The sequence below is a fragment of the Martes martes genome (assembly GCF_963455335.1).
Source record: "Martes martes genome assembly, chromosome: 4".
NCBI classification, from domain to species: Eukaryota; Metazoa; Chordata; class Mammalia; order Carnivora; family Mustelidae; genus Martes; species Martes martes.
Window position 1 is genome coordinate 41226035 of NC_137891.1, and position 26079 is coordinate 41252113.

Here is a 26079-nt window from a genome sequence, read left to right on the forward strand (position 1 = left end):
CTGGCAGGAGGGGCAGGACTCTCGGGGCCAGCGGCTTGGTCCGGAGAAGGAACCAGGGAAGCTTCCTGCTGGTCCTGGGAGCCCTCCTGAGCCAGGCGGGGATCCTAAAATCAGACGAGGCTCTGTAAAGTAAAGGAAGTCTGCACCCCTGCAGCAACAGAGGAGGGAGCCCTCGAGCTGAGAAAGAAGGCAAGCTTCCCCACTCGCACCACGGGATCGTCTTGCAAACCGCTGGTTTCGAAAAATCCAACTCATGCAAAAACCGATGATAAAACGTTGCGTCTCCACATCCAATCAGAAGCACGTTAGAAAAACATCCGTACGAAGGCACTGCCAGAAAAAAATCGGAAAAGGAGGAACAGAACTGCCCTGCAGACGATGAAAAATCTTAGGGCAGGAGAAAAACTTAATCAGTGTCCTATTATAACAGTTAAAAAAGTGTCACCAGGCAGCGGCAACTGAGCTAGAGGCTGATGGGGCAGAAATCACTCAAGGAAGGGGTGGTCAGGCCACAGAAGGCCGCAGACAACAGGAAGACAGGAAAGAGGAATGGGGGCGGGGGGGGGGGTTAGAAAATAAGTGTAAGAAAAACAGCAGTGTTTCAGAAACCAAATTACAAGAAATACAAGCGAAAAGAGGCACCACTCTAGAGGACGCTCTGGAAAACAGAGAAGAAAAGTGAAGAAGATAATGTAGAAATAAATAAAAATCATTAGAGAAGGCACAATAGGGAAGACAGGCAGGCAAAGGAAATTGCACTAATGTAAAGTTTAGAGTCCCCGAAGAAAAAACCCTGAATAATGGAACAAAACAAGTATTTTAAGTTATCATTTGATTTGAGGTAGGGTTTGGACCTGGGATTGGATGGAAAGTTTGGCCCTGATCACAGACCTCAATTTAGGAAGCAGGTGGGAAGGAAGGGCTGGAAGTCGTCTGCGGGTGGTGGTGGCCTCCAGGTCCCAGGGGCTCTGCTATTCAGGACAACCCCCACCCCCCACACACACACCCAGGGACCTCCCAGAAGCTTTTCCCACGCTGTGACTGCCCCACCCATGAGGGAGCTCAGGAGCGGGATGAGCAGCTCTGTCCCCTGAATGCTGGCTCTGCCCAGAGTCTCAACTACCTACAGAAGTAGAGGCCAGGGCCGAAGGAGTAAATGAGATAAATACTTCAGGAGGAGCTTCTTAGACACAAGTCAGAAATCAGGGAACCAGAAAGTATAAAAATGAGTAAAATGAACGTGACTACATCACTCAGCTTTATAAAATCTTAATATTTTTACCGGGTTCGCGTCAGAAGATTCTAAGGAAATACAACATTAAGGATACAGGTGAAGCCTATTACAAACCCCTCTGATCCCATTTGTCTTCCTGCCCCCAGCCCAAGATACTACTACCCTGAAATCAAGGATTATTTTTGCAAAACATGCCTTTATGCTGTTATTAAGTATGTATCAATAACTGTATGTAGGGGCGCCTGGGTGGCTCAGTGGGTTAAAGCCTCTGCCTTCGGCTCAGGTCATGATCTCGGGGTCCTGGGATCGAGCCCCACATCGGGCTCTCTGCCCAGCAGGGAGCCTGCTTACTCCTCTCTCTCTGCCTGCCTTTCTGCCTACTTGTGATCTCTGTCAAATAAATAAATAAAATCTTTAAAAAAAAATAAATAACTGTATGTAATATCTGTTTCACACGCTTGCCAACTTTATATAAATGGTATCATACCGAGTGTTTCAATCTAAAATTTGCTTTTCCCCCCATATTTTTGAAAAGCATCCATGTTGATACGAGTGGCTCTACTTCGTTTTAACTCTAGCCCAGTATTCCTCAGTGTGACTAGACCACCATGTATTTACCCATTCTTTTTGTTGATGGACCTTTGAAAAAAAGATCTGACAGGTTTTGTCTTGTTTCAGGTTTTTTTTTTCAAGTTTTCACTCAAATTCCAGTTAGTTAACATACAGTGTGATATTGGTTTCATGTGCAGAATTTAGTGATTCAACACTTCCACACAACACCTGGTGCTCATTACAAGTTGGTGATGGTGGTTGTGTGTGTGTGTGTGTGTGTGTGTGTGTGTTTTAAATAAAACTGAGACATATTCCTACTCTATGATCCAGAAATTCTACTGTTAGGTATATACCTAAAAGGAACGAATATGTTTGTCCACAAGTATTCACAGCAGGAATGTTCACATACAAAAATGTCCACAGCACCTTTACTTAAAATAGCCAGGAACTAAAAAAATAAACAGGTGTACAGATACGATGGAATACTAAGCAATAAGAAGGAACAAAGTACAGGTCTATGCAGCAGGATGGGTGAGAGTCAAAAACGCATTAAGAAGCCACTGTGAGGGGCATCTGGGTAGCTCAGTGGTTTGGGCCTCTGCCTTCAGCTCAGTTCATGATCCCAGGGTCCTGGAATCGAGCCCCGCATCGGGCTCTCTGCTCAGCAGGGAGCCTACTTCCTCCTCTCTCTCTGCCTGCCGCTCTGCCTACTTGTGATCTCTGTCTGTCAAATAAATAAATAAAATCTTAAAAAAAAAAAAGAAGCCACTGTGATTCCATGTACATGTGTGTACACACGTATAACGAAGTTTGTATGTAATACAAAGTTCTGGCGTCGAACTGGTAAAACCAGTCTGTGGTGGGAAAAACCCAGAACCGTGGCTCCCCGATGGTGGAAGGTGGAAGGGGGGATTGCCAGGGAAAGGGAACTTTCTGGGGGTTACGGTAATGTTTTATAACTTGACAGGAGTCTGGGTTACAAAAGTGTGTCCATTGAGAATGTATATGTAGTGTTTGTACTTTTCATTTTAAATAAGTTTTACCACAAACACACACACACAACTAAATCAATATCGAACTCTGTTAATGCTAGGCATGCCAAAGTATTCAGGGGAAAATACAGTGGTATCTCACTTTGTTGGAAATGCACCGGAAAATAAGATGAAATAGTGGATGGACAGAGGGATGGATAGATGGAGAGAACTATGATAAAGTAGGAATAGCAAAACGTTGATGGAATTTAGGTGCTGGATATACAGGTACTCATTATAAATTCTTTCAGCTTTATTGGGCATTTAAAATTTTCATAATAGGGGCGCTTGGGTGGTGCAGTGAGTTTTGACTTAGGTCATGACCTCTGGGTCATGAGATGGACGAGTCCTGTGTCATGTCAGGCTCTGCACTCCGTGCAGAATCTGCTTAAGAGTCTCTCCTCCTGGGGCGCCTGGGTGGCTCAGTGGGTTGAAGCCTCTGCCTTCAGCTCAGGTAGTGATCCCAGGGTCCTGGGGTCGAGCCCCGCATCGGGCTCTCTGCTCAGCAGGGAGCCTGCTTCCTCCTCCCTCTCTGCCTGCTTCTCTGCCTACTTGTGATCTCCGTCAAATAATTAAATAAACAAATCTTAAAAAAAAAAAAAAAGAGTCTCTCCTCCTCTCCTCTTCCCTCCCCCATGCTCTGTTTCTCTCTCTAAAATACATAAATAAATCTTTAAATTTCTCATAATAAAAGGTAGGGAAAGGTTTTAATATTTAATCTGTCCAAATCCCACTCTTGATTTCATTCTGCCCTAAAGCCACTCCTCCTTTCAACTTCCCAATTCCAATAAATGACAGCCGTTCAGCTAGTTGTTCACTTCTGCATTGTCCCTGACCCACACAAGGAATCCATCAGCACATCCTTTCAGCTCTACTTTCAACATCCGTTCCGGATGCACCCAGCTTTCATCAACCCCACCACCCGAGCCTGTCCCAAGTCACCATCCTCTCCCACCTGGATCACTCTAGTCTACTGAGTCACCTCCCTGCGGAGTCTATTTTCCACCCAGCAGTCCCACGGGTCATTTGTAAACGCTCCCTCCTGCTGCCTCTCCTCTGTCCCTCCCTCCCTACATTCCAGCCATACTGACCTCCTTGTTGTCCATGAAGTAAGCCAAGGTCTTCAGGACTTCCTGTTCCCCTGCCTGGAACGTTCTTCCTCCTCATCTGCATGGCTTGTTCTCTCACTTGACTTGTTCAGATTCCCTGAAATCTATCCAATATAGCACCTTACAGCACATTATACCGCTTTTCTTTTTCTTCTTATTGCTATCTGACTTATGTTTGCTTGCTTTCTATACCCCTTAACTAGTATTAAGCTCCAAGGAGGCAGGAATTTTGTTTGCTTTACTACTGTGTCCTAGTGTTTGTTGAATTAATGAATGAGATAGACAAAATGTCACCACCTCTGTGAGTCCTTCCCAATTCACTCCCTACCTCCTACAACTTAGTAGTTCCTTCTATCATATTAGTTTTTTTTCTTTTCTCTATTGCTTTTTTTTTTTTAAGATTTTATTTATTTGACAGAGAGAGACACAGCAAGAAAGGTAACACAAGCAAGGGGGAATCAGAGTGGAAGAAAGCAGGCTTCCTGCCAAGCAAGGAGCCCAATATGTGGCTCAATCCCAGGACCCAGAGATCATGACCTGAGCGGAAGGCAGACACTTAACGACTGAGCCACCCAGGCGCCCCACTTTTCTCTACTGTTTAATGATAGTCGTTTGTTACACATTTACCCTGTCCCCCACCCCAACAGAGATATATATAGCTCTTGGATGGAGCTAGGGGCCATTTCTTGTTAACTGTCATATCCCCTGCAGTTAACAAGAACAGTGCATGGCCTAGAGCACGCTGATCCACCCTGCATCTACCTGCCAACCTCAACCCCTACCGGGACCTTCTAGATTTCCAAGGCTGCCCTGTTTATTTCTGTTCTTTCTCTGCACCGTGGAGTTACCACAAACCCTTCAGAAGCTACACCTATTATCTCTAAGGGGCTCTAGCTCCCATGTGTTAAGATGCCTTTCTTCTCAAGTGCCGCCCCGCCCCCCCCCCCCCCCCCAGCCTCCCAGGGTGGCCAAAGGCAGCTCCCACAGAGCCAGGCTCTCTGGGCCTAGACTCCTAGGTGCTTCTGGAATCCCAGATGCCAGAAACAGCTCTGCCTCTAGAGGGCAGCACTCAGCCATGCCCCTCTGCTGAGTCCAACATACCTGCTGCAAAGGGAATGGTTGGTCCCTGGAGTCTGGTTTAGGAGAGCCCACCGGATCGGCACATTTTGGCTGCCCCCTCCATTCATTCCACGAAGGGGACTGTGGTTGGCCAGGCACGTGGGTGTCAGGTATGAAAGACACAGTTCCTGCCCCCAGGGAGCTCCCTGCTGCCTGGTAGAGGCCAGCTGGCACGGGGCGGGGGGCGTTGGAACTGGGAAGAAAAGAGTGTGAAGAGGCCCGCCGCCTCTGAGCAGGACAGCTTTCCGGAGTAGGTGGTGTTTGAGTATTAATGGATTTGTGGGAATTAGTTGAGGGAAGGCTGCAGAGGAGGAGAGGAGAATGGGAGGTGCAGGTACAAAGGTCCAGTCGAGAAGGGCGGGGGTGTGTAGAACAGCTCTGCAGTTGAATTTCCCAGGTGCAAGAGGCTTTGCGTGTTTGGCCTTTACCCCAAGGCAATCGATAGCAGGGTGGTGGTGGTGTGGGCAAATCTGTGCTTGAGAAAGAGCTTAGGGAGCACCTGGGTGGCTCAGCGGGTTAAGCATCTGCCTTCAGTTCAGGTCGGGATCCCAGGTTCCTGGAATCGAGTCCTGCATCAGGTTCCCAGCTCAGGAGGGAATCTGCCTCTCCCTCTCCATGTTCTCTCTCTCTCTCTCAAATAAATAAAATCTTGAAAAAAAAAAAAAAAGAAAAGAAAAAAGCTTTGGCAATACATCGGAAAGCAGATTAGAGGGGGTAACACATGTCAGGAGAACCAGTTAGGAGATCACTGCACTAACTGAGGAGAGATTGGAGTCATACTGAACTAAGGGGGAGGGAGAAAAGGATTAATCTGGAAATGACCCGGTGGTAACTGGGCGCAGCACAGCGCACGAGTGCTGAAGTCAGACCCTGCCATCGGCCCCAGGGACACTACGTTTGTGTCTCATCTGGGAAGTAGGGATGACAATAACAGCACCTGCCTCGTTGTGCTGGTGCAGGACCACAGGAGTTAATACAATGGAAAAGCTTAAAGTAGAGCTTAGCTCTGCTCAGGAAGTACTAGCTATAATTATGAGGCTCAGAAAAAAGAAGAAAGGAATAACTAAGATGACTCCTAGCATTCTGCTTTGGAAACTAGATCTGCAGTTCTCAATGTGTGATCTGGGAAACTCTGGAGTCCCAAAGCCCCTTTCAAGGAGACCACAAGGTCAAAACTGTTTTCCTGGTGTTAATGTTTGCTGTGATGATGCAAATGGCAGTGGTGGTAAAAACTGCTGGTGTCCTAGCATAAATGAAGACAGTGGCGTCAAACTATACTAGTAGTCATAGTACCAGCACTCAGCAGTACAAAAAAAGGGACAAAACAGGTTTACTGGAAAATGTCCTTGATGAGGCAATTAAAGGAATAGTCTAATGGGCAATTCAGTGTTAAAATATGAAAGGATTTTTTTCTCTGTTGATATGTTTTGACTAAGATGAATAAACAAGTTTAATGTTAAAAAAGTTTTAGTCCCCTCTTCATATGAGATATACTGGTTATCATTTAGCCATACTCATTTTTGCTTAATTTCAAATCAACTCTATGACCAAAAAAAGTATTAAAAATACCCTGGCCAAGGCTAGAACAATTTGAGCAACAAGATAAAGTAATACTGAATTATACATCAAAATATACAAACAAAACAAAAAGTATAAATATCCAAGAGTGTATACTAATATAAACAAATCACTGAATGAGATAGTAAATGGGATAGAAGAAACAAATCTAGCAGAACTCCAAATAAATAACATAGATATTTTATCTTGAAGGCAAGGGGCATAGCTCCCCACTCCTTCCCTGTGCGCTGCACATAGTGACTTTTTCCCAAGCAGTATAGTATTTGAGGGTGGGGATGGGGGAAGTAAGTCTACAATGCAAAAGCCTGACAAACACTACTGGGTAATCAAGGTCAACATCAACAGTCATAAACCGCGATGATAGTATGTACTCTTGATATGATATGATGAAAATGGCACTTTGACTCTGTGATATTCTTCCTCCAAACCTATAACCTCAGTTTAACCATTAGAAAAACATAAGACAAATTCCACTAGAAAGGGCCACCTGCGTGGCTCAGTGAGTTGAGTGGTTGCCTTTAGCTCCCATCATGATCCTGGGATAGAGCCCCACATCTGGCTCCCTCTGCTCTGCCTCCCCCCCACTCCTGCTCTCTCTTTCTGTCAAATAAATAAATAAAAATCTTAAAAAAAAAAAAGGCATCCTACAAAATACTTGGCCAGCACTCCTCAACACTGTCAAAGACATAAAGACAGTGAGAAAAGAGTGAGAAACTGTCACAGCCAAGAGGAACCTCAAGGAGGCATGAGTTCTAAATGTGATGGGTTTGGATCCAGCAGCAATAAGAAGACATTAAGGTAAAACTGATGGAATCTGAATAAAGCATGGGTTTCAGTTAATAATAATGCATTGACATTATTCATATGATAATAAATGTACCACACTAATGTGTCAATAACAGGAAAAACTGAGGTGGTCAGGGAGGGTGAAGGAATATATGGAAGCTGTGTTCTACCCTCTCAATTTTTCTGTAAATCTAAAAATTTCTAAAAAATAGGATTTTAAAAAACCTTATTATTAATTGGTGAATAACTCTACCAGCCATCACTCTAGCCTTAGAGAACTGAAGTTCTGTAATGGGATATCCTACGCATAATTCAATTCAGTATTTACCAAGGTCCTACTCTGTAGGCCTTTGAACTGCTGGGTACTGACTATAAAAAAATGAAAAAGATCCAAGGCCTAGTTGGAGATAAAAGACATTTTTAATAGGTAATTACTGTACTGTGAGGTGAGCAGAACTGAAGAGCAGAGAGAAAGGGGTTTAGGAAGGTTTTGCAGAGGAGGTGTGGAGAGGAAAAGGTACAGAAGCAAGAAATAAGTGCATTGGGCCTTTTTTAAAAAACCTGTTCCTCTAAAATTCTAGTTTTTCTCCCTGTCCTTTTTTCCCCCTGAAAATAAAAGCACTGTAGAGGCCAATACTTTATCACAAGCATGAAAGAATATACATTTCAAAGTGAATTTTTCAAAGATTTATTTATTTGAGAGAGAGAGAGAGAATGAGGGGGAGAGGGAGAAGGAATCTTAAGCAGACACCATGCTGAGCACAAAGCACAACTCCGGGCTGAATCTCACAACCCTGAGGTCATGCAAAATAAGTGAATTGTAAAAGTGAGATCAGTGGGAAATGAGGGGACTAAAATGTGCAACAAAAATAACATTGAAAGATGGTGTCTAGGGGCGCCTGGGTGGCTCAGTGGGTTAAAGCCTCTGCCTTCGGCTCAGGTCACCAACCCAGGGTCCTGGGATCGAGCCCCGCATCGGGCTCTCTGCTCAGTGGAGAGCCTGCTTCCCCCCCTCTCTCTGCCTGTCTCTCTGCCTACGTGTGATCTCTGTCAAACAAATAGATAAAATCTTTAAAAAAAAAAAAAAAGATGATGTCTAGAGGTGTCTGGCCTCTAGACAGTTGGAAGAGCCTATGACTCTGGATCTTGGGGAGGGGGGTCATGAGTTCAAGCCCCATGTTGGTTACAGAGATTACTTGAATTAAAAAATGTTTTTAAAGTTTTAAAAAGTTTTTAAAAGTTTAAAAACTTTTTAAAACTTTAAAAAAATTTTGTCTGGGGGCACTTGGGTGGCTCAGTGGGTTAAGCCTCTGCCTTTGGCTGAGGTCATGGTCTCAGGGTCCTGGGATCCAGCCCCACATTGGGCTCTCTGCTCAGTAGGGAGGCTGCTTCCCGCTCTCTCTCTCTGCCTGCCTCTCTGCCTACTTGTGATCTCTCTCTCTCTCTCTCTGTCAAACAAATAAATCTTAAGGAAAAAAAAAATGAAGTATCCAAAAGGATGACTACATGAACAAAATTCTGGGAAACAGCAATTTCCTAATTCTGCTTCGTTTTATTGCAGATCTTTCAAACAACTCAAATTCCATGGGTGTAAACTAGTAAGGGGGGTGGACGGAGGAACAAAGAGCTAGGACTGAGCATCTCTCCGTGACAGGTAACATAGAAAAGAGAGGGTCTCTCTATGTATTATCAAATGTAATCTTTAGAAAGAGCCTTGAAATGAGTATCTTCTATGTTTTCAGGAGAAAACCCCTGCTCAGAGGAACTCAGTATCTTGCAGCAGAGCAGGACTGGAACCAGGGTCCATCTGAGAGTAAACCCATGTTCTTTTTAGTCCCATTTAACCATTGGCCAGCTGTTTGTAATATGGCAGTATTCACCCTGTTGGTTCCAGACAAAGCAGTCTTGAGATTGCTTCTGATTTCTTCCTTACTATGATTGCACTGTATTCACTTCATAGCCAAGGGCACTGAACAAAGAACATTTCTAATTACATGTCTTGTTTACAAGTAATTTATTAATTAGCCCAGTGCTGGGCATACAATACATACATACTCCAAGATTAATCCTACAAATGTTCATGGCCATCCCTAGTTTTCAGTATATTTTGATTATCATCGTCACTCATTTAGGCCGCCAGTTTTGCGTCCGTCAAGGTAACATACACTTGTTGGAAGACCTCCCTTTTCTTACCATCATGCTGTGACATCTCTAAGCTTTTTACCGCCAAGTGTTCTGAGCTGACTGCAAACGGAGGCAACTCCTCCCGGAACGAGAGCGCCATCGTAAGCATTATAACGGTATCAAGCTTCTTGGGACCGACAAGATTCTGGGCCTCTTCTGATACTATGCCACCCGAGGCAAGGCTCTTCCTATTTCCTCCTGCGTTAATACCGGGTAGAAACAATGATTTTGCCGGCGGCACGAGACTGTCGTTAAAAGAATCCAGAGAGGGAGCATGAAAAATAGTTGGCCTTGCGGGCCCGAAATCCCGAAGAGCTGCGGTTATTTCTAGGCTCCCAGGGCCGCCCGGATCCAGCCGCACAAAGAGCGCGGGGCGGGGGCGCGAGTTGGTCCCGCGGCCGCCGCCGCAGCCGCCGCCTCCTGGTGCATCTCGGGAAGGGCTCCCGCCCGGGCCGCGCCACCGCGCCCGCCCGAGCGCCTTCGTGTCCCCGGCCCTACCCCAGCGCCTCGCGCCGGGCCAGGGCAAAGCGCCGAAGCCACCAGCCCGCGGCCGGCCCGAGCTGCCGCGAGTTCCTGGGAGCCTGCGCTCGGCTCCTCCGCCGCGGGGGTCTTTGTTCCCGTAGGCGTCCCCGCCCCACCTCTCCCGCCGCCAAACCTGTTGGCGGACTATCAACGGCTTGTCCTACTTGGAGACGGCCAGTCCGGGGCGCGCAGGAGAGGGGCGGTGATAGAGGTAGCGAGGGTACCCCTGTGTCTGGCTAGGGGGGGAAAGAGAAGGAAACGCGTCGGGCCCGCCTCCTGCTATTATAGCTCGGAGGCGGGCGGCTCCCTCCAGCGCGGGCAACTCGCGCGGGCTCCGCAGGGCGCGCTGGCCACGGCGGGGCGGGGCGCGGCGGGTCGGCCCGCGGGCCGCACGTGGTGGGGGCAGTTCTCCCGGCCCAACCCGGGAGAGCTACGGCTCTCAGGGGAAGGCGGGATGCCGCCCCCGGTACCGCTCTGGAGAGACGTTTTACTCGTGGGGGGCCCCGGAACTTCAGGTCCGGAGGACAGGAAGGGAGGGTGCGGCCTGGCGCGATCGTTTTCTGAGCGCGGGGACTTCGGAGTGGGAAGCCGCCGGGCCGGGGAAAGGCGGCGGGGTGCGGAGGGACCCATCCATGGGAGGTAACCAGTCGGCGGAGCGGGGAGCGGGAAGAGGGTTGATACGAACCTCCGTCGGCGGGCTGGAACAAGTGCAAGGCAGGCATTCCTAAGAATGGCTGCCCTCGGATGCCGCGGCCGGCCCCGGTGGTCCCAGACCCGACGGGTGGCGCGCGGGGACACACGTGGCCCGCCGCGCGCCGGGCTGTGTTTACATTCTGCAGCAGCTCCACGTTGTGCCGCCGTCCTCGCCTCCCATTGGCCAGCTCGCCAGCCGAAGCGGCGCTCCTCCCGCAGGGGCGGGCCCATCCGACCCCAGAGTCTTTTCCGAAAGAACCGGGTTCCTTGAGGCCTTAGCGGGACCGCCACGGTGCGCCGCAGGATGGCCACTACCTCACTACTCTATGCTCGCCCGTGCTGCCTCCACCTGGCCGTAGGCCGGGACTGAGCCGCGGCCTGACATGGACGGGACCTGGGAGTTGAGGGCGGGAGGGAAATTGAAAGTACTGGCGGGAGATGCGGAAGCAGAGCGGCGGGGAACCAGTCCTCGGAGGAGGAGCCTCTGAGAGGCTCCCTCTCGCCTCCGGGCCGCGCAGGCAGGTGAGGTGGAGAGCAGGTGAACGCGGACTGAGGGCCTGGGTAAGCGGGCCCCGGCCCCTCGGGGTGGGCGGGCGCGCACTGAGAGCAGGGCGCGGCGCGCGGGCCTGCGGGGCGGGCGCGCGGGAGAGGGGAGCGCGCAGTCCCGAGGTGTCAGTCTGAGGCGCATGCGTGCGGGGCGGGCCCGGCCCGGCCTATATATTGGGTTGGCGCCGGCGCCAGCTGAGAGCGGAGCGGTAGCGGGTCCAGCGGTGAGGAGGTGCCGGGCGTAGGGTGGAGTGTGGGAGGAAAGAAAGCCCCCGGGGCCGATTCTTCCCGCGGGCGGGAGCCTAGATGAGGAAAAATGGGAAGGCTGAGAAATAGGCGGCTGGGGCGGATGGCTTCCCGCGTTGCGTCCCTGTCAGGATCTCTGGCAGGGAGTCGGGGAAGCGGCGGGGGTGGAAGGCTGCCCCGAAGGGGGAGGCCACGGAAAAATGCCCTCATTCTAGGGGCTTCTCTCGCCCACGCTCGTTAGGGGAGCTCTCCCGCGGGAGGGAGGATAGAGGTCTGGGTTCCCTTCACGGGGCGAAGAGCTCCCTGACCAACCCAGTTTCCCCCTTTAACTCTCTTTCCTTTCACTCCCACCCCCATCTAGAGTCGGGGTCCCGGTGCCCCTTCAAGCAACAGGCAGGGCCCGGTGGGGCTGGGAAGGAGGGAACGGAGACTGAAGGACGTGACACAAGTCTCCGTTCCCTCCGCCCCCTGCTTCCCCGCCACCGCCGCTCTCCAAATTGGCGCGGAACCGGCTTCTCCACAGCGTTTCGCCTCCACAACCCCCTCTCTCTCCGGGACTCGTCCTGGATGGAAGGGGGGACGTGGGGGCGCTGCCCAAGCCCCCCTTGGGGTTCCGGGAGAGAGGATAGAGGGCGCAGAAAAGACCCATTTGGGGGAGATCTGCCTCCTTGCTGGGGTGCTTTGTAAATTCTTGAAGACACTCGCGTCCCGGCTGTCTATTCAACTGAGGAGACGCAGGCATGTGTCCAAAATTAATACCGTGAGATAACCATTGTAGTGCGTAAGACAGCATGGTCAAATGGCTCAGGCCATCTCCTGAGGGACTTAGCCGAAACCCCTGACTGAGCGTCTGATTGGCACTTGGGAGAATATGGGTGACAATATATTTGACTCCCGTTTTTCCTGTCCCCTCCAGAGATTTCACACACTTGAAGAGAATGTCAAGACGCAGGTAACAATGTCTTGTAGACATGTTTAAAAATTCGCTGCTGCGCTTTAAACGCATGATTTATTAAACTTTCTTTTAAAAATTTCACCGTAGTAGCCGTTTACAAGCTAAGCAACAGCCCCAGCCCAGCCAGACGGACTCCCCCCAGGAAGCCCAGATAATTCAGGCCAAGAGGAGAAAAACAGCTCAGGTGAGTTAAGAGAGAGAGGAGAGAGAAGAAATTCTTTGCTGAGACTTCAGTTTAATAATGGTCTTTTTTATTTTTCAGGATGTCAAAAAAAGAAAAGAGGAGGTCACCAAGAAGCATCAGTATGAGATTAGGGTAATGCAGAACTGGGCTGGGTGGGCTTGGGGGAAACAAATGCAGGACCAATAATAGAATTGTGTTATTGCTATGCAATAGAAAGATACCTCTGACACTTTTATTTCGAATGCCCCTAGAGGTCAGCAGAAGGCCCGTATCTTTGGGTGGTTTGTATGTGCCTGAATCCTACTACAGCTGCAGAGCAAGTTTGCCTTGAAGCAGCTGGTTCCTCTTTGTAAATCCCTCCCTCTTGGAATCGCCTGGTGCACCAGGGCCCGCCTAATCTGTCCAATGTACTGCTCTTTGTTCCCTCTGACTATAGTGGAGGGTCCTAATAGCTGTTCCTTGGGGCATAAATAGGATGGAAGTCACTGACAGACTAGCACATAGCCCTTTGCTACCTATTCTCCCTATGTGTGGTACAGAGAACACTAGAGACAATGGTTCTTTGAAACCAGCATTGGTTGGGGAGAGGGTCCTTTAAAAGCTATTTAAGTAATTGACATCAGTTGATTCCACTTTTAAGGTTTTGCTTTACAGTATTCTGAAGTATGGGAGCAGACTTAACTGGGGTGGGGGGGAGGAGCTTTTTATAAAACAAGGTGCCCTTACCACTATTGTAACGAGGGAGAATTTCAGTTTTATGATCTTGAAAGTGATTATTAGTGTTTGACTACAGATGCATTTTGTTATTACTCCCTTCCCCAATATCTAATGTCTTGTATATTTCCAGAATTGTATTTTGTTCTCTAAAACATCCCCACCCGTTACTCTTTATGTATGAAGATTGGTATGAACTGTGTCTTAATTCTAAAATATGAATGTCGACTAGATTGTCAGCAGTGGTTAACTAACAGTGGTGTTAGGGAAAACTATAGACTGTTTAGAGATACTACCATCCAAGACAAAAGCTGATTTTCTTTCACACAAATTTTTGTTTTATATGACAGAACTGTTGGCCACCTGTATTATCTGGGGGGATCAGTCCTTGTATTATCATTGAAACACCCCACAAAGAAATAGGAACAAGTGACTTCTCCAGATTTACAAATTACAGATTTAAAAATCTTTTTATTAATCCGTCACCTTTGCCTGATTTAAGGTAAGAACATTTTTTGTAATTTAATATCAAAGATTAAAATTGTACTAAGTATATTACACTATCTTGAATCCTATTTTGCCTTCATTGTAAGACCAAAAAACATCCAAAAATTGCTTTACTAATATTTATGCATGTACTGAGAATGGTGATGTTTGCAAAGGATATGGATATTTAAAATACTGATTTTATGAAGTGCTTTCCATTTACTTGAATACTCTAAGCCTCATTAGAGGCTTTTTAAATGAGGTTTAAGTCATTTGTCTAAATTGTAATAAGGAAGCATTGAAAAGACATTTTCATTTGATGGATCAACTATTTCTTACCAAGTTTAGAAATACCTATATTCAATTCTTTTTTTCTAGTTAATATGACTAAGAGGTACAGCTTATACAAAACACGTAGCGTAGTATATTTGACTCTAATATACAAATTAATGGGCAGACATTTAAACTCACCATTCCTCCCCTTTACTATACTGTGTCCCAGCCACCACCACTTTAGGTGAGTCTACTATTGATTTATTTGGAAATGACTGGAACTTGTCTCTACTGGGATTATATGCTTAAATATTTAAATTTGCAATATTGTTCTTGAGAAAATATTGTTATCTTAAATGGAAACCTTTTAATTTATAAATGGGGGAAGCACTCTTGAAAGCCGTAGTCTAAGTTCTTGCTGTACAATTTCAGGCTTCTGCTTTTTTATGCTAAAGAAATAGTTTCTAAAAGCTAAAATAGCAATTTTTTCCTAATTTACTTTAAGAGCTCTTCCTTCCAAGTTCTAACTCAAAGTTGTATTTCAATACCTGAAGTTGATTCTTTGTAAAACAGGTAGCTTGAATATTATGTGGGTCACATATTCTTTTCTCCCCTTCTATAGTTGGGGATGTTCAAAGGATGTTTGGCTAAACATGCTAAAAAAGGAGACCAGATATGTTCATGACAAACATTTTGAAGTTCTGCATTCTGACTTGGAACCACAGATGAGGTCAATACTTCTAGACTGGCTTTTAGAGGTATGTTCCATCAATACAAACTTTCTTTATCTCTGTATAATAGAAAAGTATTTAGATGTATATGTGCTTTCCATGTGCCCTTGGTATATTTTCAGCAGCCATCTTTTGGGGGGTACATACTGCAGTTAACAGTACCAAAATGGAAAATGTCTGCTTTGTGAGAATAAAGTAACACAGCTACTGCATCCCATACAACCTAAACTTAATTCAGAATTCCTGGTGTCTGTGGGAATTGCTGTGTACCAGGCACTAGATGCTGAGGATAATCAAGATAAACAGAATATATACATAGTTGACAAGGTTTTGAATTCTGCTATGCAAAGTGAAGAACCAGGACTAGGCTTCAGCCCTCAGAAGTCCTTTTTCTACATCACCAAAATCAAATTATGATTTGGAATCCTGATTTCTAGGTCCTAAATGATAAGGAGTCTTTGAATATTCAGAGGCACTAAGCCCTCTAGGCTTCATGTAGTTTCCCTTTATTACATACCTTTACTCCTTTTTGAAATACACTGTACCATTAATCTAAAGGAGTAACAGTGATCTCCAAATCTCTAAAGATCTGTGACAGAATGTTCTGTTTAGGCCCATTCCTTTTCTCTGGATAATAATTCCAAGTCTCTAAAATTGAGAAAATTACTTGTGTAAATGACAAACTGATTTTTCTCCAGCCCTTGGATATTTACTCTGTAGTTTCCCTGTGTTTGATAGAGATGGTGCACTCTAAGGGAGAAACACTATAGGCTTTTCGGTGGAATAATACATGGCAGAGTAGATCTCAGAAGCTATCAGAAAAGTTTTTAAGACTATAAAACACTGTCCTTTTGAGTTAGGTTATCATTTCTTATTCTGACTAGCAGGGAAGATATTTCAGTCATGTGGGTACAAGAAGGTGGCTGAAGTTTTACTTCTGGAGTGCCTAGTGATCATGGAAGCAACCTAAGCACAATTATGTAGATTTTTTTTTTCCTTTTTATGGTTACACTGACTTTATCCCGTAGTTGCCCATCAAATTTATTGCTATCTTCCCTTAAATAGGATTATATGCAAAACTATAGAATATGATCAATCCAGCAGTGTTAAACTCTAGTTTTTCTTAGTATATCCTTTTAGTCTATGAATGCAAAGATGGTTCAATATTATCTTAACAGTTTAAAAGAGAAAAATCATGAAGTGTCAATAGACTTGAAAGACATTTTTTGAAATTGTTTCTGTTCCTCATTTCAAAATATGTAGTAAACTAAGAGTTCCTTAACACATTGTTTATTAGAAACTCATGTACTTCCGTCCCTGTTTCCTCATCTTCAAAATGGCGATAAAGCTGCTACTTCCTGGAGTTCAGAATTTAAAGCTTTTCCTATACTAAGTATGGACATGACAGATACTGTTTATTAACAATAGTGAAACATTAGGGAAATTCCCATTATAGTAAGAAACAAGGGATGAGATCAAGACTTTGTCTGTCACCAATGTTGTTCATTCAGTTGTCTTCTATAAAAATTCTTAGCCAACACAGTAAAACATGAAAAAAATGAAGTTAAAAACATTGAAAGGAATGTTATTTTGTAGTTAAATGTCTACCTAGAACAGTGAAGAGAATCATTTCGAGCTGTTAGAATTATAAACTAAGCATGAAAACATAACCACTTACCAGCAATAAACAATTAGGAAACTAATGGAAAAACGTTCCCACTAGTCAGCAAAAGCATAAATATATTTGAGGATAAATTAAGTCCATATGAAAAAAATACATATATAAAACTAGTAACAGTAGGGACACCTGGGTGCCTCGGTCAGTTAAGCATCTGCCTTCGGCTCATCATGTTCCCAGAGTCCTGAGATCGAGTCCCCCATCAGGCTGTTTGCTCAGTGGGGAACCTTCTTCTCCCTCTGCCTGCCGCTCCCCCTGCTTGTGCTCTCCCTGACACATACATAAATAAAATCTTTAAATAACTTAAAAAAAAAAAAAACTCTAGTAAGTAAATGTGGATGGTAATAGATTCTTTTATCCTATATCCTAGTATATGTTAGTATCTGCCCCCCTCCTTACCCCTGCCCAATCTTAGCTCTGGTATCGTAAAAAGCAAAGTTGGTCTTGAAAGTATTCTAAAGACTGGTATTTTAGGTGAGAACTTTCTAATCTGGAGAAATGCATAGAATATTTAAATGTTTGGATTCTTCTCTAGGTATGTGAAGTATACACACTTCATAGAGAAACATTTTACCTTGCGCAAGACTTTTTTGATAGATTTATGTTGACACAAAAGGATATAAATAAAAATATGCTTCAACTCATTGGAATTACCTCATTATTCATTGCTTCCAAACTTGAGGTGAGTTCTCAAGCTTTATCCATAGATAATATATCTCACTTTTAAAAATCAACACATTAATAATCCCAACAAATACAGCTTTTGACATTAACTCTATAGGAAAGATGAGTGGGTTTTTTCCCCTAGAACATTTTCTGAATATTATTGATTTGGATAGATAAATATAGTTCCCTTTGTTAGTATCTGAGCCTATTATAAGCATCTGGTTTAGATTCTGGAAGCATCTAGGTGAAATGTCCTATGGTTCATTCTGCTGGACAAAATATACCAGCAGGGTGGTCTGTATACATATACAGCACTTGCATTCAATAGAATGGTCTTTGAAAACTAACTGACCAATCAAATGAAATAAATACTATGCTGGGTTAAAATAATGGTCTATATATACTGAATGGTCTATATTCTGTTTTTGGGTGGTGCTGCCAGGATGGAAGGCAACCCTTTTTTTGCCTGAGGTTTTCTTTCACACAATCTTGTTTTTCTTAAACAATATGCTTTGGATATCATACTTTCTTCTGAAAGTTTTGAAACTTGTCATCATTTTGAGGGTAGGAGTGAATCAGGCCTTAATTTAAGTGTATTTTTCTTCCAAATTTGTCTTTTGAGCACCAAGAGCTATCTCTCAATTCTGCCATATTTAGTACATAATTTTGTGTTCGGTCTATCCTTACTGTGTGTTTCAGGTCTCTTTCTAGACTGAATTCTTGATTTTTAACCTGTTCTCATCTGTAGCAGGCCTCTCTTCTACTCTGATTATTCTGTTTTTCTCTGGGCTGTTAAGACAGACCTGTCAGCCAAACTGCACAACATATTTCTTGATGTACCACACCTTTATAAAGTAACTGTTTTCAGTAGTTTCTAGACCTTGTTGAAGTGTCTTGTTTTGGTCTGGCCAATATACTAAGCAATCTTATAAAAAGTCTGGCTTTTTATTTTTTAACTGAAATATTTTAAGATATTCTAGTTGTTTATTAATTGAAATTCAAGATCAAGTCTATGAAAATAGGTGTCAGTGTAGTTGGCTAATTTATTAGACTCCTACATCTGTGAAAAATCTTGTTACTAAGACACATAATGACTTTATGAAGCTGTCCTTAAAAATGAAGCCTGTATGTGGTTTCTGTATAACCTTTTGTTTTAATCTCAATCTCAACTGTGCTTAATTTTTTAAAAATCCACTTAAAAGGAAATATATGCTCCTAAGCTACAAGAGTTTGCTTATGTTACTGATGGTGCCTGCAGTGAAGAGGATATCTTAAGAATGGAACTTATTATATTAAAGGTAATAAATTTATTGTCTAGTTGCTATTTACTAGATTAGTAGTTACTACTGAATCTGAAAGACCAATGTAAATAGTGAAAACAGGTTTCATTCAGCATTAGGATCCAGTTCAAAGAGGTTAATGCATCAAAATACTGACAATGGTATAGATAGAGTGGAATTTACATAACCTGTAGACTCTTCTTTTTCTGTGTCTTTGTTTCTATTGAGAATATGTTATTTTCTTAATTTTAAAGTTAAGGAAAACACTTTGAAAAGTATAATTAGTATAGCCTAATTCATTTGTATATACAAATGAATTCCAACAATGACTCTCAAATCTTAGTTCTGATATTCCCCCCTTCTTCCAGTAGATACAGAATGAAAATTATTTCATTGTCTTTTTTCTTCCTACATGCAAAAAAGGACTATTAACAAGCATGGAGAAGAGAAGCATAAAGGTGTTTAATCAGGCCCTGAATTAAAGTAAAGGCTGAATGTTAGCAACTAGAAACTATGTTATTAAATTTGAACACCCTGAGTTTATATATAGGACACACCAGAAAACAAGGACTTTTTATAGATTATCTAAACTATATATATTATAAATTATAAATTTATATTTTGTAAATTGTTTACAATCTATAAACATTCATATTCGTAGCTCTGTTAAATATCAGGTTACCAGAAAGATGCCATTCTAACAATAACCCTATTCAGATTCAGGCTTGAAGCACACCATAAGGAGTATGTATAGAGGAGATGGAATTTTCTCTAACACTGTTCTCACCTAATTATTTTAGACTGCTTGTAAATGGTAAAGTCCTAGGGCTTCATGGAGGAGAGGATATCATAAATCGGGATTTGTCTTTTTTGTTCTAAGCTTTTAAATTTGACGAGAAGCCATCAAAGATCTTGAAAAGAAAAGATCTAAATGGAATTAGCTTTGGTCACTGAATACAATTTTACAAAGGCAGTTTCAATAAATAATAATAGATGTGGAAGACCAGGGGCTGCAAGAAATGAGAAGAGGAGGAATGAATACCAGACGTAGTGAGCTTTCTAAATCAAGACAACTAGAGAATTATAAAGGGGCCTGTATTAGTAGACTGTAAAATATAAGCACCTTTACATCCTGAGGTATCTATAAATATTTTTAATAAAAATAAGGGTCAATAAAATTCCTAGGAAGAAATAAACCTAAAGCAGAGAGTTTTTAAATGACTAGTAAAGTAGCTATGTATTACAGTGTATACATATCTACATTTATTAACAGGTATTTTAATTCCATTAACAGGCTTTAAAATGGGAACTCTGTCCTGTAACAGTCATCTCCTGGCTAAATCTCTTCCTCCAAGTTGATGCTCTTAAGGATACTCCTAAAGTTCTTCTACCTCAGTATTCTCAGGAAAAGTTCATTCAAATAGCTCAGGTATTTTCAATGAATATATGCTAATGTTTATTATAGCCGTTCAGTGCATTTAAAGTCTTAACTAAGTTATACAATAAAAGGCATAATGAATTAAATCCACTCCTTAATTGACAAGAACAAAACTGATGCATAAAATTCTGTTCCCAATATTTATATTGTTTAGTAATTCTAGAAAACACCCTTTTTAAACTTTGAGTTTAAATGTATTGTGAGGGCACCTGGGTGGCTCAGTGGGTTAAGCCGCTGCCTTCGGCTCAGGTCATGGTCCCAGGGTCCTGGATCGAGTCCTGCATCCGGCTCTCTGCTCAGCGGGGTGCCTGCTTTCCTCTCTCTCTCTGCCTGCCTCTCTGTCTACTTGTGGTCTCTCTGTGTCAAATAAATAAATAAAATCTTTAAAAAAAAATTAAAATTTAAAAAAATTTTTAAATGTATTGTGAATACTTCTCATTCTTAGAGTTCAAAGTAGAGTTAAATACCTCTTTTTGATACATAAAATCAAAAAAGGCATTTAGCCAGTTGTCTTCAGTATGATGTGAAATTATTTTGTATGATTCTTATTCTCATTTGAATACACAGAGTACCTACTTTGTACTTTAGAATTAAGATTATTTTTTTAAAAAATTGGGTTCAAATTATGCTTTCCTAGGCTAGCATAACAAATGTTCTTTCCTGCATGCTTCTCCTAAGTATCTTAAAGGCCATTGTAACTGTTCTATGTTCTAATTCTGTGTAGGATATGAAAAGCTTACATATGGAATTGAAGGAACTGTGGTATACTGGGATGGGTTTTAAATAACCTAGGTTGAAACTTAGCTTTATTGTAAATCTAGTCAACACAATTATGAACACTAACACTGAATTACCAGTAAAATATTAGAATTGGTTCATTTTATAACATTTTGTAACAAACATTTGATAAACTGGTAATTACTGTTTCTGCGTTGTTTATTTCTAAGTCTTCTGTTCCTAAGTTTATTCCACTGTGCAGGTATTCACCTTAGGCCTCTGAAATCTAGCCCTTTTATACCATTCTTCTCCATTATACTGCCTTTTAACTAATCTCACTGTTTAGACTACAGTGAAGCAGATACAGAGGGAACACGTTTCTAAAGGATCATTCTTAAAATGTACCTTTCCTGATTTAAAGTCCTCCAGTAATTTCAGTAATCAGAACTAGAATTCTTAAGGACCTTTTATGATCTAACCTAGGCTAATCTATGATCTAATCTATCCCTCTCCAGCTACTGCCCCCCCCCCACTTAAAAAAGGAATGAAGGACAGGAATTCCTTTGTTCTGAACTAGGAGTTCCAAGGGCAAGGAATACTTTCTCATTTGTCTCATTTCTCATTTGCAAATGCTGTTCCCTATATGTAAAATACTCTACACCTCCCAATCTTCCTAGCTGTCTTGTTTTTTAAGATTTAAGCAGCACAAGGACAGCTGGGTGGCTCAGTCGTTAAGCGTCTGCCTTTGGCTCAGGTCATGATCCCAGGGTCCTGGGATCAAGCCCCACATCAGGCTCCCTGCTCTGTGGGAGGCCTGCTTCTCCCTCTCCCACTCCCTGTGCTTGTATTCCCTCTCTGGTTCTCTCTCTCTCTCTGAAATAAATAAAATCTTAAAAAAAAAAAAAAAAGGATTCAAGCAGCACAAGTCTTCCCCACCCTGCATTAGGTGCTCCTCCTACTGTTACACAGCACACCGCATCCTAACAATCCTTGTCTGTTCACTTCCTAACTCAAGCCACCACTCTCAAGAAAATTATCTTTGGATCCCTTAGTTTTAGCAATTCTTGTCATATGGATCCACATCATAAATACTCTAAAATTGTACCTGACTGATCTTTAGTAGCAACATGTATCACTCATCCTTTCTCCTCTTAAATATGTATACTTTTGCTTTTTCCTTGGTTAGCTTTTAGATCTGTGTATTCTAGCCATCGATTCATTAGAGTTCCAATACAGAATATTGGCTGCCGCTGCCTTATGCCACTTTACCTCTATTGAAGTGGTGAAGAAAGCCTCAGGTAAGGCACTGTATTTTGTTATTTTCTTACATGTTCACAACTTTTAAAGGGGCTTTTATCAACTTCAGCTTCCTATTAAAATGGAAGAAAATTAGTTTAGCCATTATGTTCCCTTTTGTTAGAAGTACTTTCTAATTGTCAATATATATCCATAAACAGAAAGATCAAATGTAAATTATATCCATTTCAAGTTAGTCAACATGGATAAAGCTCTGCTTTAAGAGTTCTTTGGGTTTTGACAATTTGTTTCATATGTATTAAGAAGCTCTAAGTCTTGGTGGCTCAGTTGGTTAAATGTCCAACTCTTGGTTTTGGCTCAGGTCATGATCTCAGGTTTGGGGGATCGAATCCTGTTTTGGGTTCTGCACTCTGGGGAGTCTGCTCCTCTGCCCTTCCCTATACTCTTCTCCCTGCTCAAGTGCTCTCAAATGAATACATCCTTTAAAAGAAAAGGCTCTAAGTTGAATGGTCACATTATTAAAAGGCCAAAATCAGGGTGTCTGGATAGCTCGTGGGTTAAGTGTCTGACTCTTAATTTCAGCTCAGGTTATGATCTTGGGTCATGGGATCGAGCCCCATGGTGGGCTCCACACCCATCATGGAGTCTCCATTTCTCTCTCCCTCTGCTCCTCCCCCTGCTATCATGTGTTCTCTAATAAATAAATTAAAAAAATAAAAGGCCAGAATCAAGTTCCAACAAGTTAAAGCAGTTTAGTACTCTCAAACTATGTTTAAAGACAGTTTCTGATGGAACCCTCACATTTTCCTAAACTTTCCTCTGTCTAGGTTTGGAATGGGACAACATTTCTGAATGTGTAGACTGGATGGTGCCTTTTGTCAGTGTAGTAAAAAGTACTAGTCCCGTGAAGCTGAAGATTTTTAAGAAGATTTCTATGGAAGATAGACACAATATCCAGACACATACAAATTATCTGGCTATGCTGGTATGTTTCTTGTGGGGCTTCTGGGTTTTATCTAGTAAGTCACTGAAACTGATAGTAAGGATACTAGAAATACTTCAGGGCAATGGTTTAGGCTACTAGGGGCTAGAAAGTTCTTATGGGCACACTAATGTCACAGCAAGATTTGTGGAGTGTCTCAAAATCAATGCCAGTATTCCAGATAAGAGTTTTTAAAAATACAGCTGTAGGCAGTTCAAACCGTTGTATCTCTAAAATGTGATTAGTCATGCTTGTAAAGACAAACCACTACATGAGGCCTACGTAGTCTCAAGTTAATACCCAAAAAATCTGGGTTTTGTTTTACTCTGTCTATGCTCACCTGTTAATCTCTGCATGATTTCTTCACATGTACAGGATGAAGTAAATTACGTAAACACCTTCAGAAAGGGTGGACAGTTGTCACCAGTGTGTAGTGGAGGTATTATGACACCACCGAAGAGCACTGAAAAACCACCAGGAAAACACTAAAGAAGTGAACTGGCAAACAAGTTGGAATTGAGTATTGGGTAGAATTTCATAGAACTGAACTACTAAAGTTTTCAGGAAAGTAGTGCTATGACTGTCCTAGCCAATTCAGAAGTTTCACTGCCATTCTTTGATTTAAAAAAAAAACACTTAAAATTGGCATTAAGGAAGAAATTCCTAGGTTAGCTGTTTAAACAGCAGGACTTGTTTACAAAGATGACTTCATTCCCAGCGTGACTGGATATAAGCCAGCGACAATTTATGCCGTAACAATTTTTTTGATCCAGTGTTACTATGTTTATCTTGATAAATTAAGAATTTTATCATTGGAGTTTTAGACTAGACAAGTGCTACCTTAAAGGGGACACTGAGTAATACAATACTTTGAATCTAGTTTCTAGATTCGCAAAATTCATATTCTTGACTAGTGCAATTTGGTTTTTGAAAATAAAATTTAAACTTGTTTACAAAGGTTTAGTTTTATAATAAGGTGACTAATTTATCTATAGCTGCTGTAGCAAGCTATTATAAAACTTGAATTTTTACAAATGGTGAACTTTAATCTGTTTTAACTGATACATTTGCCTTGCCATAACATTTTTTAACCAATAAGGCTTAGATGAACATGGTGTTTAAACTGTGCTCTAAAAAGGGGGAATACCAAAGAAATTTTAAACAAGATAAATGTTGTAGCTCCTACTTTGGGCTTTGACACAGAGGTTGCTTTATAATAACTTTTTGTACATCACAATTTAAGTGAAGAAGTACCCTTTCAACCTATTTATATGAGAAAGTCACTTTACTAACTCCAAGATATCCCTAAGGACTTTTTCTTAATTTAGTGTGACTAAGACTATTTATGTTTGCAAAATTATTAAGGTCCTTTTTAAATTCCTACATTATGAGTTAAGGATAGTGTCAAAGTGATAAAGCTTAACACTTGACCTAAACTTATTTTCATAAGGCAGAAAAGTAGTAAATGTATACTGACTGCTAGATTATTTATTGAAAACAAACAAAAAAAAACCTGACATAAGAACTTGCTGTATATAGACTAGCTACTTTGACATATTTTAGTTTTTTTAAAAAATGAAATTTCAGCCTCAAGAGGGAGTCTAAATAGGAAACAAATTATACTAAGTTGCTAGTTTATTCTGTTACTGGACATGTGAATCTCTTCCTTTGAAGAAATTATAAATTTAAGCTATGGTTATGGTATGAAGTCTTCTGTATAGTTGTTTTTAAATTTTTTCAGTATTGTCTGAAAAGAAAACACCACTAAATGTGTAAATATGTATTATATAATCTAATACTGTTTATTTTTAGCCCATTGTTTAAAAAATAAAAGTTAAAAAATTTTAACTAACTGCTTAAAAGTAAAGTTTTGCCATTGCTTGGAGAAACTTTTTTTTCCTTCTCTGCGCTGCCAGCTGTAACACTTCTTCTGGGTTGCTTGCATTCAATTCTGTCTGGCCGATGGCTTTGATCTTCCAAAACAAAAAAGTGACATTATTACAGGTGTGGTCAAAAATAAAGTCTTGCTAGTATACATAATATAAAACTACCTACATACTAACACTCAGTTTAATGATTAGTTAACCTCTAATTGTAAATGATGAGAGGTATGGAAGACATTAATAAAAACGGACTAGAGCCACTCTTAAAAATGAGATGCTGAGCCACTTATCTGAAGGTCTAGGGTCTGGAAGCAGATGATCCTCCTCCTGACATATCTTAGAAAGTCAACAGTAGGGGGGCCTGAGTGGCTCAGTCAGTTACGCATCTATCTTAGGCTCAGGTCACGATCCCAGCATCCTAGGATCGAGCCCCACATTGGGATCCTTGCTCAGCGGGGAGTCTGCTGCTCCCTCTGCCTGGTTTAGTGGTTTAGTGCTGATCAAAGCCTCCGCCTGCTCTTGCACTCTTGCTTGCTTGCTCTCTCCCCTCTCAAATAAAATCTTAAAAAAAAAAAAAGTTAACAGTAATCTAATACTGTACCACAATGCCTACATCATTCACCTCACATCATCACAAGAAGGGCGATGATACTCTGAGATACTATATTCACATAGCTTATTACAGTATATTGTTATAACTGCTCTCTTATAGGTATGTACATGTAGCATTTAGTACTAGCCATGATTTCAGGCATCCACCAGAGAGGTCTTGGAACTTACCCTGTGGAAAAGGGGGGAGACGACTCTATCTACAGTAACATTAATTCATGTAAGTTTGACTAAAAATACCAGTAAAAAACCCCTACATGTCACTTGACACATCTGTTACAGTTAAGTTAGGGCTCCAACAAAAGTTTAAAAAATCAAAATTCATGTTTCAGGAAAGGCTTCACTTTTTTAATGTGCAAAAACAGCTAGCTGTTCAGCACTGTAACAGCATATAGTACTGCACTTCTTTCATGATTAGAAAGAAACACCTCAGCCTACTAAAAATTCACAGTATTCCGCCAAGGAGCATTTTGTGAGAGCATTTCAGTATCTTTGAATTACGTTTAAAGTAATCTACACCTTTAAATTAAAAAAAGAAACCCAATTAGAACATCTTTAAAAAACAAAGACTGTTCTGATATGTAGCTTGACTACCCAGAAATGATCAGAAAGTAGGAAGACTTGCT

The 26079-nt window shown here is 42.1% G+C and overlaps 2 protein-coding genes across 3 annotated transcripts in view; one reads left to right on the plus strand and one right to left on the minus strand.

Moving 5' to 3' along the window:
* The first annotated feature begins 11248 nt into the window (after positions 1–11248).
* On the plus strand, positions 11249–24813 carry CCNE2 (cyclin E2). 2 transcript variants are annotated; one of them, XM_080802634.1, is made up of 12 exons: positions 11249–11369; positions 12517–12552; positions 12643–12739; positions 12818–12871; positions 13804–13955; positions 14835–14970; positions 17157–17303; positions 18490–18585; positions 19862–19996; positions 21909–22020; positions 22807–22964; positions 23337–24813. In XM_080802634.1, the coding sequence occupies exons 2-12, from the start codon at positions 12539–12541 to the stop codon at positions 23448–23450; spliced, it is 1215 nt and encodes a 404-aa protein (XP_080658760.1). In that variant the 5' UTR covers positions 11249–11369; positions 12517–12538; the 3' UTR covers positions 23451–24813. The 2 variants fall into 2 exon arrangements, with proteins under 2 accessions (XP_080658760.1, XP_080658759.1); XM_080802633.1 differs by lacking the exon at positions 11249–11369 and adding an exon at positions 11552–11578.
* INTS8 (integrator complex subunit 8) overlaps positions 23993–26079 on the minus strand; it is a 49803-nt gene continuing 47716 nt past the window's right edge. The window contains exon 27 of the mRNA XM_080802631.1: positions 23993–24934. Coding sequence (XP_080658757.1) covers positions 24818–24934 — 117 coding nt within the window. The 3' untranslated portion in view covers positions 23993–24817. The remainder of the gene's footprint in view (positions 24935–26079) is intronic.

Excerpts from the sequence above, each read along its gene's own strand:
- CCNE2 (XM_080802634.1), top strand. Across the intron at positions 12,740-12,817 it reads AGAGGAGAAAAACAGCTCAG|GATGTCAAAAAAAGAAAAGA; the intron begins GTGAGTTAAGAG and ends TTTATTTTTCAG. Across the intron at positions 22,965-23,336 it reads CAAATTATCTGGCTATGCTG|GATGAAGTAAATTACGTAAA; the intron begins GTATGTTTCTTG and ends TCACATGTACAG.